This window comes from Dama dama, chromosome 13 (genome assembly GCF_033118175.1).
Source record: "Dama dama isolate Ldn47 chromosome 13, ASM3311817v1, whole genome shotgun sequence".
NCBI lineage: Eukaryota > Metazoa > Chordata > Mammalia > Artiodactyla > Cervidae > Dama > Dama dama.
Window position 1 is genome coordinate 43245822 of NC_083693.1, and position 12759 is coordinate 43258580.

A 12759-nucleotide genomic window follows, 5' to 3' on the forward strand; every position below is an offset into this window, starting at 1 on the left:
CCACCAATACCATCTAATCTTCAGACAGTAAGAAATCGGGGCACTTGCCTTAATATGCTTAATTATTTGATTAGTCCCCACAGAGATTTATAAAACACTTCTCTTACTCATCTTCTCCAAGTGCATCCCCTGCTCTCCCCACCCAGGCCCTGGTGATCCATGTCAGGCAGCCACTTCAAAGCAAAGCCCACCTCGCCCTATTTGTCCTGCTCTGACACATCCCACCAGATGCCCTTTTCTGTTGGAGTCCCTGAATCCTCCTTGGGCTCCTTTACCACCTACTGGTCAACCCTTGTGCAAACACCCTCCTCACAGCCCTTGGATGTTCACTCCCTACGTAGTAGTAGTACTAACAGTCGCTCAGTTGTGTCTGAGTCTCTGTGACCCCATGCACTGTAGCCCGCCAGGCTCCCCTGTCCATGGGATTCTCCAGGCAGGAATACTGGAGTGGACTGCCATGCCCTTCTGCATTCCCTATGGAAGGCAACATTCCTCACCTCACTTGTATTCTGATATCTCATCCAGGTTGTCCAGTGCGGGGTGTCCGAGCCCATGTGGGATGAGGACACCCCTTGGCTCACTGTGACTCTCTTGCCAGAATCACTATTGACCATGGGCTTTGTTTCTTTAACTAAGGTCCTGTTGCTTTTTAAGAGGCTTGGGATCAAGATGTTTAGAAACAACAATTTCTTTGATTCCATGACTTGCCCCATTTTCATGATGGGGACACGACTGCCTTTGCCTGTCTCCATCCCACATGGAGATATGGGATGTGACTGCAGCAAATGAGGTCTAGGGCCTCCTTCTTTAACCTGGGTGAGGGGAGCTCTTGATTGCTTTAAACAGTGGGATATGGTAGAATAGGTGCCATATGACATCCAAATCTAGGTAATGAAAAAGCACAGCTTCTAGATGGCTCAGTTTTTAGGAGATGCTCACTCTGGGGAAACCAACTGCTGTGTTATGAGGGAGCCAAAGAATCCCATGAAGTGAGACTACTTGAGGGGCTCTTGTGGAGAAAAACCAACGTGCCGAGTGGATAGCCAGCACCAACCACTGGGCCTGTGTGAGCAATCCTGCAAGTGATTCAGCCTCTAGGCTTTGAGCAGCCTTGAAGCCAAGGTGAGTAGAGGGATGCCATCCACACTGTACCTGGACCAAAATGCAGATGGGTAAAGCAATGTTGCTGTTATTTTAAACCACTGAGTCCCTTAGTAAGTGGAATAAGCCCACTTCAGCATCACATTCACACCATTATGTCTATTCCACACTGTGGATCTTGCCTTATAGTCTGATCATGATGGTTTATCTCCTCTGCATGAAGCAAGGAATCTCATTTCCAATATTTCTCACATTTTTGCTGAAGAAGAGATCTCAATACACAATCACCCTGGTGATCTCAAATGAACCACACAAAGACATTCTTTGATCTCTCATCATGAGGCCCAGGTTTCTGGGGCTCAGGCACCTGAGGGCTTAAGGACTGGCTGATGCAACTACTGCACCCCCCCACCCCCACCCCAACCAATGGATGAAAACTTACCAGAGGCTTTAATTAAATTCAAATTCACAGTCCACTCTGACTCCAAAAATGTGGTTTGAGGCTTTCAGAGAAGGTTCACATGATAAGGCCAGAGTATGGGAGGGGACAACTCAGGGTTAAAAGACCAGAAGGAAGCAGCAGCTACTCAGAGCTGGGCAGTCTTCCTGGAGAGATGGTCCTGTTCTTGCTCCTGGTGGCCCTTCTTCTGTCCCCTACTGGGGAGGCAGGTGAGTGACGGTCCCACCCTCAGAGGCCCAGTCCCACCGCACAAGGATGGACCTGCTCAGACAATAAACTCATGCACAGCCTGGGCCTGGTCCATCTAAGAAATTATCTGAACTCAGGGAAACCGTGATCCCATCTCCCCTCTTCAAACTTTGGCTCCATGGGCACAGCGGGCAGGCTGGAATCTTTCTTTCAGGGAAGATCATCGGGGGCCATGAGGCCAAGCCACACTCCCGTCCCTACATGGCATTTCTTCGGTTCAAGATTTCAGGGAAACCTCACATATGTGGGGGTTTCCTTGTGCGTGAGGACTTCGTGCTGACAGCAGCTCACTGCCTGGGAAGGTGAGGAGCAGGGCCTGGGCCTCCATGCCTCTGTTGAGTCCTCCCAGGGAACCCTCTTAGAGCTGTAGACCTGTGCACCCAGGTAACAGAGGAAGCTATTCAGAGGACAGGTGAGCACTGGGGAGAGAGGGACAGGTCAATGCCAGTCGCGCATGGAGGGAAGGGACAATCAAACCTGGAACATAAGGAAACCAAAGTTGTGGCCTGGAGCCCACAGTGCAAATGTGAGAAATTCCTGTTTTCCTTCGAGACAGTCAAGCTTGTGCAGGACTGAACACCCTCCGTGGATTCCAGGAACTGCCACCCTGCCCAGGCTGCCAGGGAGCAGACAGTTTAGAGACGCTCAGCCCCAGGGCCCATCACCTAGAATTTCGCCACACCCTCCCCCTGCCCCGCCCCAAGTTTTGCCCTGTCCCAAGCTGATCTCTTTCCCCCTGGCTCCTGGACCATATCTCCTGTGACACACACCACCCTCCCCTGCTCTCTGTGCAGCTCAATTGATGTCACCCTGGGGGCCCACAACATCAGAGAGCAAGAGAGGACCCAGCAGGTCATCCCTGTGTGGAGAACCTTCCCCCACCCATACTATAATATGACTGGGGTCAATGACATCATGTTACTGCAGGTGGGACACTGACCCCAGGACACTTCCTTCCTGGGTTCTGCATCCCCCATGACCTCATTCCAGATCCTCCTCCTGTATGACCCCTTCTGTGGTCCCAGGGCTGTGAAGAAGGCAAGCCCAAGACCGTCCTGCAGTCTCTGTGGGCCATCAGTAAGTAAGAATGTCTTTCCTCTGCTTCAGCTGACGAGGAAGGCGAAAGTGACCACCGCTGTGAGCCCCATCAGTCTGCCCAGGGACAGGGATACGGTGAATCCAGGGATGCTATGCAGTGTGGCTGGCTGGGGGCGTCTTGGCTTGGATATGTCCCACCCAAGTAAACTACAGGAGGTAGAGCTTGAAGTCCAAAGGGCCAAGAAATGCACCTCTCGCTACAAAAATTACAGAACCACCACCCAGATATGTGCAGGGGACGCGAGAAAGAAGAAGAGTTCCTTTAGGGTGAGATCCCCAGTACTGTCCATGCAAAGCCTCGGTCTTTGGCTCCGGGGCCGTGGGAACGAGCTCTGTCCTCTGTCCCCAGCCTGTCCTCCTGTCCTGTCTCTGTCTGCTGTCCCTGGGGGATGGACATTGCCTTAAAGTCACACATGGGCAGGGGCTTCCTGTGGGAGGAGGCGGATTGTAGGGCCAGACTGAAACCTCAGGACCAACAAGAGCCTTATATCAGCCAGGGCCCCTAACAGAGACCACCCACCCCAGGGTGGCAGGGAGAACAGACCTGAAGAAGGTGAGCTCAGTCCTTGCCCTCTCTGCCCACAGGGTGACTCCGGGGGCCCGCTCGTGTGTAACGGTGTGGCCCAGGGCATTGTGTCCTATGGTAAAGAGGATGGGACACCTCCAAGGGTCTTCACCAGAATCTCAAGCTTTCTGCCTTGGATCCAAACAACAATGAAACAGTACGAACTTCAGGGACCAGACTGAGGTTTCTCCAAGGACTGATCTGTCCATCTTCCCTGGGATGGAGGCACTGGGCAAAGTGGTTTGAAGCTAGGCTGCCTGAAACTTAATAAACTTCCATCTCTTGAGCAGAAATCATGGATTCCTCCTTTACTTACCTAAACACATTCATTCAGCACCTGCCGTGTCTGACCTGTTTATAGTTCTGATCTGTTACTGGCTTCCGCCTCCAAGACACCACCCTGTTCCAACTCTGGAATAAAAACTCCTGCTGCACTGACAGCCAGCTCCCTCCGGTCACATGTCCCCAGGGCCAGCTGCCCTCCAGCTGCCCATGTGCTCCATCAGAGAAGGAAACCCCTCTCAGGAACACACGACCCTAATCTTGACAACCCTCGTGTCTTATCCATATGCCTTCTTCCTCGTCCACACCTACTCCCCTCCCCCCATCCCAGTGCCCTGGGGGAAAACAAAAGGATCCAGATTTGGAAGGAAGGCCACATGAGGTTGAGGGTTGAGGCAGGGAGGCACTTGTCCACCCTAACAGAAATGGGGGATTTACAAGGTGAAGCTCACCCCATGCAGTGTTCCCTCCCTGTGTCAGAGAGGCAGAGCTCAGAAGCCTGAGAAAGTTTCAGCAGGTCCTCAGTATTCCTCGGCCCAGCTTGAGTGCCTGTCACAGCCCTGCCTTGGAGTCCTGGGCCCAGGGCTCTGTACAGCCTCTGGTGTCCTGAGGGCATATCCTCCTTCAGCCCCAAATGACCTTCAGGGAGCTCTTCCAACCTTGGGCTGAGCCAGCGGCTCCCCACCTTCATCATTCCCACATGTGTTTGTGTATAAATCTATTTATCTCCAAAGGAAACTCACTATAAAGAAAATCATTGGTTTCAAGGTATCCGAAAGTTTCAAAGAGTATCTATAGCCTATAGTTACTGGGTACATTTCTTGCTGGTTTTTTTTTTTTTTTATAAATTGCTGAAGTTTTGATACAAGGTTCATAAAAGCAACCTCAGTTTTAAGATATGCAGCTTAGAGAGGGCTTAAGAGAAGTGCTTTGCTGAACATTTGAATGCAGAGTAAGCTTCAAATCGCACAATGTGTTCTGGTAGAAAGTAACACATACTCATCAAAAGATATTCCTCATAAATGGAACATATTCAAAATGGTGCATGCAAGTATGTTAAGTTACTTCAGTTGTGTCCGATTCTTTGTGACCCTATGGACTGTTGCCCTCCAGGCTCCTCTGCCCATTCATCACAGAAAGACAACTAAATACAGAACATATGGGTAAGAAAAGTAAATGAAGCACAGTTTCACCACCCTAAGGTCATCATTAAGGCTTAAGCATATTTCCTTCCACTGTTTTTCTATTTATTCATAAGATGCTCTTGCTTCAACTCACATGGGACTGGGTTGTTTAGAGCTCCTCATGCCATCCTTTCCATTCCTCTTTCTTCTTTCCTCATACTGGTGAGAGTGTTGGGGTCATCTGCATGCTTAGGATGGCCTGGCCCAGAGACATCTGAGACGTGCCTCTCTGGACTCTGGACAGGGAATATTTAGTGGGGAGTAAGTATTAGATGACTGGCATCTGTTTCCCCTTCACCACTCACCACTCACCAGTCACCAGCATTTCTGGAGAGGAAGCCCCTCCTGACTCACAAACACCCTGATTCAGGTGGGACAGCCTCCATCTCAGATTGAGGGGTGCTGGATACCTCAGCACGAGCCAATCATGTCCCTCATTGCCGAAGGACACAGTGATGGTTTTTTTCTGGTTCAGTGAATATCAAGTTCAGGACTTTTGTTCAAAATTTTGGGATAAGAAAGGCTCTCTTTTTTACAGAATACTTATATTTAAATAGGCGATTCTAAATCCTCCAAAAATGTGAGGCTAGAACCCTGGCAAAATAGGAGATGGGGTTGATGTTTGGGGCACTTGGATGAGTCCAGGTCTCTCTGCTCCTAAAGCAAGTCCAGTCTCTGCCTCACAGTTGGTCCCAAGTAGAGCCCCATGCCACAGTCCTCACCCACGTGCTCTCTACTCACAGATTCTAGGTCTCCTCCGGCCCCCTGAGCTTCTCAAGTACAGGAGCCATGTCTCTGTTATCCCTGCAGCTCACCTATTGGGTAATTCTGCATGCTTTCCCCAGAATCAAAGAAGACCCAAGAGGGGAGAAATGAAGACACTCTTGCTTCAGTCACTGAGGGCCTCTGGGGACCCAGCTCCTCCCCAGGCTGCACCCCAGCCTCCACTTTCTTGTTGTTCCTCTTGCTTTGTGACTCAGCAGTGGGAGTGCAAGTGTGGTGACTGCCGTTCTCACCTATCCCACAGCAGAGAACATGGGCACACGTGGCGTGCTCACACCCGGCTGGGGGGGGGAGCACAGCTCGGGGAGGTCTGTGGGGGCCCTGAGCCTCCCCTCCTTCCTTCCTCTGTGCTTTGTGTCTGGAGGAAGAAGCTCCAGCAGCTGTGATCTGGGCAGACCTTCTGGAAGATGCAGCCACTCCTGCTCCTGATGGCCTTTCTTCTGCCTCCTGGGCTGGGACAGGTGAGTGACCATCCCCATTCCTGACAGGGTCGCCCATCTCACTAAACCTCCCACAGTCCTGGCCCTTCTGCTCAGCTCCAATCTCTGAACCAGCTCCTATCCCAACCAAGACTACACGTTAGATGCTGCATAGACACTCAGCAAGGATGAACGGTAGGAAGCAAGCTTTCACTAAAAGCTTTGTAGCTCTCAGCCTCTCTCTCACCACCGGTAAAATGGGTTGTGCATTTGGTGGAGGATGTGAAGCTACAAAACACAAGTAAGAAAATTCCTCACCCCACTGTCTTTGGCAGGGTCCTCCCCCATCCCTGTGCTCTTAAATCCCACCAGTATTATCCCCACCATACCTCAGCCAAAAGCTAATTGGAGGCCATTGACGTGTGCAGTCAACAGATGTTTAGTGAGATCCTGGGATGCATTATGCCCTAGGACATGAGGATTTTACAAAACCCAACTCCATAATCCCATAGGTGGATTATTAGAAAATGGCACCAATCAGGATGTTAGCAGAGGCTCAGAGGGGTCCAGGAGACTCCATGAAAATGAGGGCTCATCAGGGGGTCCCATCCATGATCTTCTGGGGTCCACCATCTGGAAGGAAGTCTCGGGCCCCTCCATATGTTTGTGGGAATCAGGGTGTGGAGAACAATACTGAGGTTTGGGGTTCAGAAAAGTTTTTCCCACTGCAGTGAGAACCTGGGGGACTCTCCCCTAGTGTCTGTTGGGCACCGTGACCCACCTTGACTGCCACCTTCCCGAACCTCCCTTCTAACCATAGCCTCTCCCATCTCCCCATCTTTCAGCCTTTTCTTTCAGAGGAGATCACTGGGGGCCATGAGGCCAAGCCCCACTCCCGCCCCTACATGGCTTTGGTTCAATTTCTGGGTGAGAAGAGTTGGAAGAGGTGTGGCAGTGTCCTCATACAAAAGGACTTTGTTCTGACGGCTGCTCTCTGCAGAGGGAGGTGAGGGGCAGTAGCCAGCCTACCCTTCCTGACACCTGGACAGGGCCCCGTCCTCTCCCCAGGAGCTGAGCCCAGGGGTACCCCTCCTTCGCCCCAGGATCCTGGAAATCAGGACCACAAGAGCTCATCAAACAAGCCATCTTATGAGCAGGACTAGGGTGATGAAAAGCCGAGAAACAGGACAGGTAAGTTTTGAGGTCACTGGGTCAGAGGTGAGAACAAGAGACAGGGTTGAGAAGGGCTGACCCACAATGGCCAAATAAAGCTTCAGAAAAGGATGAGAGTGTGCATGAGAGCCAAACCCAAGCTCAGAGCCACTTCACATTATTGCTGAGAAAGCTCCCGGGAGCCCTGCCCTCATGTCACCGAGAAGCACAGGGCCCAGAGTCACTCAGCCCCAGGACCCTCTGTCACCTCAATTCCCCCTCAGCGGCTGCCCTGCCCTGGTGTCAGCTGCCTGTCACAGCTCCTGGGCTGTATCTCCGGTGACCCCATGATCCCCACACCCCTGCAATGCCCTCCGTGCAGCTCAATGAACGTCACCCTGGGGGCCCACAACATGAAACAGCAGGAGAGGACCCAGCAGGTCATCCAGGTGAGGAGAGCCATCCGCCACCCAGACTATAATCCTATGAACATCTCCAACGACATCATGTTACTGCAGGCAAGGAAAACGCCCCACTGGCCCTGCCCTCCTGAGATCAGATCATTGCCCTCCCAGGATCTCCTGCCCCTTTCCTCCTTCCCATCCTGGCCGCCTGACTAGTCTCAGGGGGAGAGGGGAGAGATGGGGTCCATGCAGCCTCATCATGGCATCCAGGCCAGAGGACCACCGGCTGAGCCAGACTCCTGTCTCTTCCCACCAGCTGGAGAGAAAGGCCAAGCAGACGTCAGCTGTGAAGCCCCTTAGTCTGCCCAGGGCCAAGGCCCAGGTGAGGCCAGGACAGTGTGCAGTCTGGCCGGCTGGGCCAGGTGGCCCTGGGCGCTCCAGCCACCTCCCTACAGGAGGCAGAGCTGACGGTGCAGGAGGACCGGGTGTGCGAAACCCTCTGCCCCAGGCGCTGCAGCCGGGCCAGCCAGATTTGTGTCGGGGACCCAAGGAAGGCGAAGACCGGCTTCAAGGTCAGTTTTCCCGCATCTAAGCACACAGACCCGGGAGGTATGCGTAGGGCAGAGGCCGTATCTTCATCCTCAGCTGAGAGCTTTGGCAGCCTGGTCCTTGGATCCAATGTTTTGCTTTTTTTCCGTTGAGTGGGTCAGGAAGCATCAGTCATCCCACAACTGTCTTATCACCAGAGTTTCCAGGAGAAAATTGACAGAAAGGTAGACTTGAGTCCAGCTGCTAAGAACAGTCAGAGTCAGGCTGCAGCCCCAGGACCGGGAGGTGACCAGGCCTCCCTGGGCCTGGGTTTTCCCCACAGCCCCTGACTGAGACCACCCGGCCCAGGCGGCAGGGAAGACAGAACCCCAAGGAGGCCTGCTCAGCCCTTATCTCTGCCCACAGGGTGACTCCGGTGGACCCCTCATGTGTAAAAATAGTGGTTGATGGTACTTTCTCCTATGGAAAGATGAATGGGATACCTCCAGGAGTCTTCACCCAGGTCTCACACTTCCTGCCCTGGATAAAGAGAGCAATGAAGTGCCTCTAACAGAAGCTTGGGACTGACCTTTGTCTGCACTGACCATTGTCCTGGGGAAGCAGCAAGAATCCCACATGGATTGGCAGTGGGATCACAGGGCCACAATAAATGGGATCTCTAAAGCGATGGGGACTGAATTCCTATTTATTCATGGAACCACCTCAATACATAACCACGCTGCTCCAAGACACCCTCTGCTGTCAGTTCTGGGTTTTACTTCCTCCTTCCTCCCTCGCCCTCTGCTGCTGTTAAGTCGCTAAGTCATGTCCACTCTTTGCGACCCCAAAACTGTGGCCTGTCAGGCTCTTCTGTCCATGGGATTTTCCAGGCACAAACACTTGAGTGGGTTGCCACTTCCCTCTCCAGGGGATCTTCCCGACCCAGGGATCGAATCTGCGTCTCTTGCGTCTCCTGTTTGGCAGGCGAATTCTTTCCCACTAAGCCACCCTAGCCCTCGCGCCTCCCTAAATCCCATGCTGTCTGTATAGAATCTTGTTGTTTCCTCAATGAGAAGTCATTGAGAAAATGATTTGGTGCTTAGCCAAAGCAAGAAAATCTCTTTGGTGCTTACCTTCCGTCAGGGATGAATCTAAAGGGCAATTCATTAAAAAGGACAGACTCTCCCCCAAAATGGTCCTCTCTGGGTGTTAGAAATTTCTTACCTCCTCTAAGCCAAACACTGTCACCAACCCCTCAACAATTTAGCAAAGCACAGGTCAGAGGAAGGAGAATAACTCCAGGGACCCAGCAGGGCAGGGGCCATCCACGGGCACTCGGTTTCCTGTTTCCAGGGCGTCTCTCTCTCCTGTGAGGGCAGGCTGCTCCCACACCGGGACTGCCTAGAGCTTAGGAGGCTGAGTGCCTGTCACAGCCCTGTCTTGGAACATGGGCCCAGGGCCTGTGCAGCCTCTGGTGTCCTGAGGGTACATCCTCCTTCAGCCCCAAGTAACCTTGAGGGAGCTCTTCCACATTGGGCTGAGCCAGCCTCTCCCACCTCCATCATCCCTACATGTGTGTATATTTATTTCTAAAGGAAAGTCATTGATAAAAAATTTTTTGATTCAAGATATCCTAATATTTCAAAGATGTCCCTTACCTAATAGCTTATTGAATAATTTTGCTCTTCTATTTTTCAATAATATCTGAATTTCTTGTAAGAATTGATTCAGGAAAGTAATTTCATTTTTAAAACATGCAGCTTGGAGAAGGATGGGCTAAAGAGAAGTGGTTTGCTGGAAGTTTGCATGGTGAGTGAACTTCGACCATGGCAAAATGTATTTTGCGTGTAAAAGCAACACATATAATCATATAAAGATAGCTAAATACAGGACATATAAGTAAGAAATTTAAAATGGCCTACAATTTCACCACCCGCAGATAATCATCATCAATGGTTAAGCATGTTTCCTTCCGTTCTGTTTATTCATAAGATGCACTTGCTACAACTCACTGGGGCTTGGCTTGTTTAGAACTCCTCATGTGATCTTTTCCATTCCTCTTTATTCTTTCTCATACTGGTAACAGTGCTGGAATCATCTGCACATGTTCAGGATGGCCTGGCCCAGAGACGGCAGAGATGTGATCCTCTACTCTGGACAGAGAATATTAGTGGGGAGTAATTATTAGGATGATCAGCATCACTTATCTCATCACTGCACACCACTAACCAGCATTTTTTGAGAGGAAGGCCCTCCCCCTCACAGGAACCCTGAGTTGGACGGGACAGCCCCCAACTCAGGTCTAGGGGTGCTGGATACCTCAGTACAGGCAAGTCAGTCAGGTCACTGAATGCTGAAGGACCCGGTGATGGTGCTTTTGGTCCAATGAGTATCAAGTCCAAGACTTTAGTTCAACATAGTGGGATATGAAAATTTCTGTCACAAAATATTTAAATTTAAAGAGCTGATTGTAAACACCACAAAAATGTGAGGCCGGAACCCTGGCAAGATAGGAAATGGGGTCTCTGTTTGGTTCCCTTGGTGAGCCCAGGTCTATCTGCTCCCAAACCAAGCTCAGCCACCTCCTCACTCTTGGCAACAAGCAGACCCTCATCGTGGTCCTCACCACTTGTCCTCTGGCCACCTAGTCTAGGCCCTCCTCTGCCTCCTGTCGGCTTCACAGGGGCAGCAGCTGAATCTCCCATATCCCTGGACCTCCCCTATTGAGTAATTATTCATGATATTATCAGAATCATAAAAGCACCAAGAGTGGAGAAATGGAGATTCAATTACTGAGGGGCTCCTGGGGATCCAGCTCCTCTTGGTGTGATAGGGAAGAACTTTGGTATTCTGTTCGTTAGTCACTAGTGGTGTATTGCCTATAACATTAATTATACATGATAGCACATCTCTGGGAACACTGGCTCCCAGGTAATGAACGTTAAGCTAAAATACCTTTGTTTAGCTCAAAGGAAACAAGCCCACTGATGAAAGACTGCAGGACAGAAGAAATTAACACAACCGTCCTGAGGCTGACGGGAACCAGGAAATGTTTGAGTTTACTCCGCTCTCTTCTAGTATAAAAGTGGCATGAATTCTAACTCAGGTTAGGTGGTTCTTTGAAACATGAGTCCACCATTTTCTTGGTCTGATATCTTTCTGAATAAAGTTGCTATTCCTTCTTTCAACAACTCATCTCATGATTTATTGGCCTGTTGCTTGGGAAGTAGTATAAGCTTGCACTAGGTAACACTGGCTGCACCACAGGCGTCACTTTCTTATTCCTTCTGGTGAGTCTTTGTGTGTGAGTGGGGTGACGGTGTCATTCTCTCCTAATCCAGGGCAGAGAAGGTGCTCATCTGTGGCATGCTGACACCTGGCCAGGGGGAAGCACAGCTCTCAAGGTCTGTGGGGGCACTGAGCCTCCCCTCCTTCCTTCCTCAATGCTTTGAGTCTGGAAGGAAGAAAACCCAGCAGCTGTAACTTGGACAGATCTTCTGGAAGATGCAGCTACTCCTGCTCATGACGGCCTTTCTTCTGCCTCCTGGGCAGGGACCAGTGAGTGACCGCCCATTCCTGAGGGTGTAGCCCATCTCACTAAACATCCCGAGTCCTGACCCCTCTGTGCAGCTCTAATTTCTGAACCAGGTCCCATCCCAACGAAGAACACAAATTTGATGCCACATAGACACTCAGCAAGCAGAGGTGGCAGGCAAGCTGGAAGACTATCACTAAGATCTTTCATGGGTCTCAGCCTCTCTCTCACCATCAGAAAAATGGGTTGTGCATTTGGTAGAGGATGTGAAGCTACAAAACACAAGTAAGTAAAATTCCTCACTCCAGCCAGGAAAAGACAACTCAGACAAACCAACCACAATATGGGAATTGTCAGTGGACCCAGCTTATGCACCAGTGCCTTCCACCCCTCGCTCCTGTTCAGGATAGGAGGCAGGTGTGAGACTGATCGAAGGTGCTAGATGACAGCACCCAGAGCTCTCCAGGTGTCTTGGCTCTTTTCCAGGCCCCGAGCAACTCACTTTCTGCCCCACCTCCCCCACCTCTCAGGCCCTTAGTCCACCACTGTCTGTGGCAGTGCCCCCCACCCACCCCTGTGACCTGAAATCCCAACAGCACTATCCCCAACAACCTCAGCCAAAAGCTAACAAAAGGCCACTTGCACAGCCAAAGAACGTTTTCTGAGATCCTGGGATTCGTTATGCCCTAGGACATGAGGATTTTAGAAAACTCATCTCTATAATTTCCTCGTGCAAACTCATATTAATTTCACAATATTCCTGAGAAAGCCCCCAGAAGCCCTGCACTCATGTCATTGAAAAGCACAAGACACAGTGTCACACCCCCAGGGCTGTCTGTCACCCCAGTGTCCCCTCAGCTGCAGCCCTGCCCTGATATCACCGCCCGTCCCGGCTCCTGGGCCGCATCTCCTGTGACCCCACGCTCCTCACACCCCTGCTCTGCTCTCTGCAGCTCAGTCAGCGGCACCCTGGGGCCACAGCGTCAAGGAGCAGGAGAG

General features: G+C 51.2%; 1 protein-coding gene and 1 pseudogene across 2 annotated transcripts; both read left to right on the forward strand.

Moving 5' to 3' along the window:
- The first annotated feature begins 1667 nt into the window (after window positions 1–1667).
- Window positions 1668–3766, forward strand: LOC133067952 (mast cell protease 3-like). Of its 2 annotated transcripts, XM_061159038.1 has the most exons (5): window positions 1668–1770; window positions 1965–2112; window positions 2605–2737; window positions 2918–3175; window positions 3494–3766. In XM_061159038.1, the coding sequence occupies exons 1-5, from the start codon at window positions 1716–1718 to the stop codon at window positions 3653–3655; spliced, it is 756 nt and encodes a 251-aa protein (XP_061015021.1). In that variant the 5' UTR covers window positions 1668–1715; the 3' UTR covers window positions 3656–3766. The 2 variants fall into 2 exon arrangements, with proteins under 2 accessions (XP_061015021.1, XP_061015020.1); XM_061159037.1 differs by lacking the exon at window positions 2918–3175 and having other exon boundaries at window positions 1705–1770.
- A 2329-nt stretch (window positions 3767–6095) lies between these two features.
- LOC133068423 (granzyme H-like) lies at window positions 6096–8894 on the forward strand (annotated as a pseudogene).
- Window positions 8895–12759: the final 3865 nt, after the last annotated feature.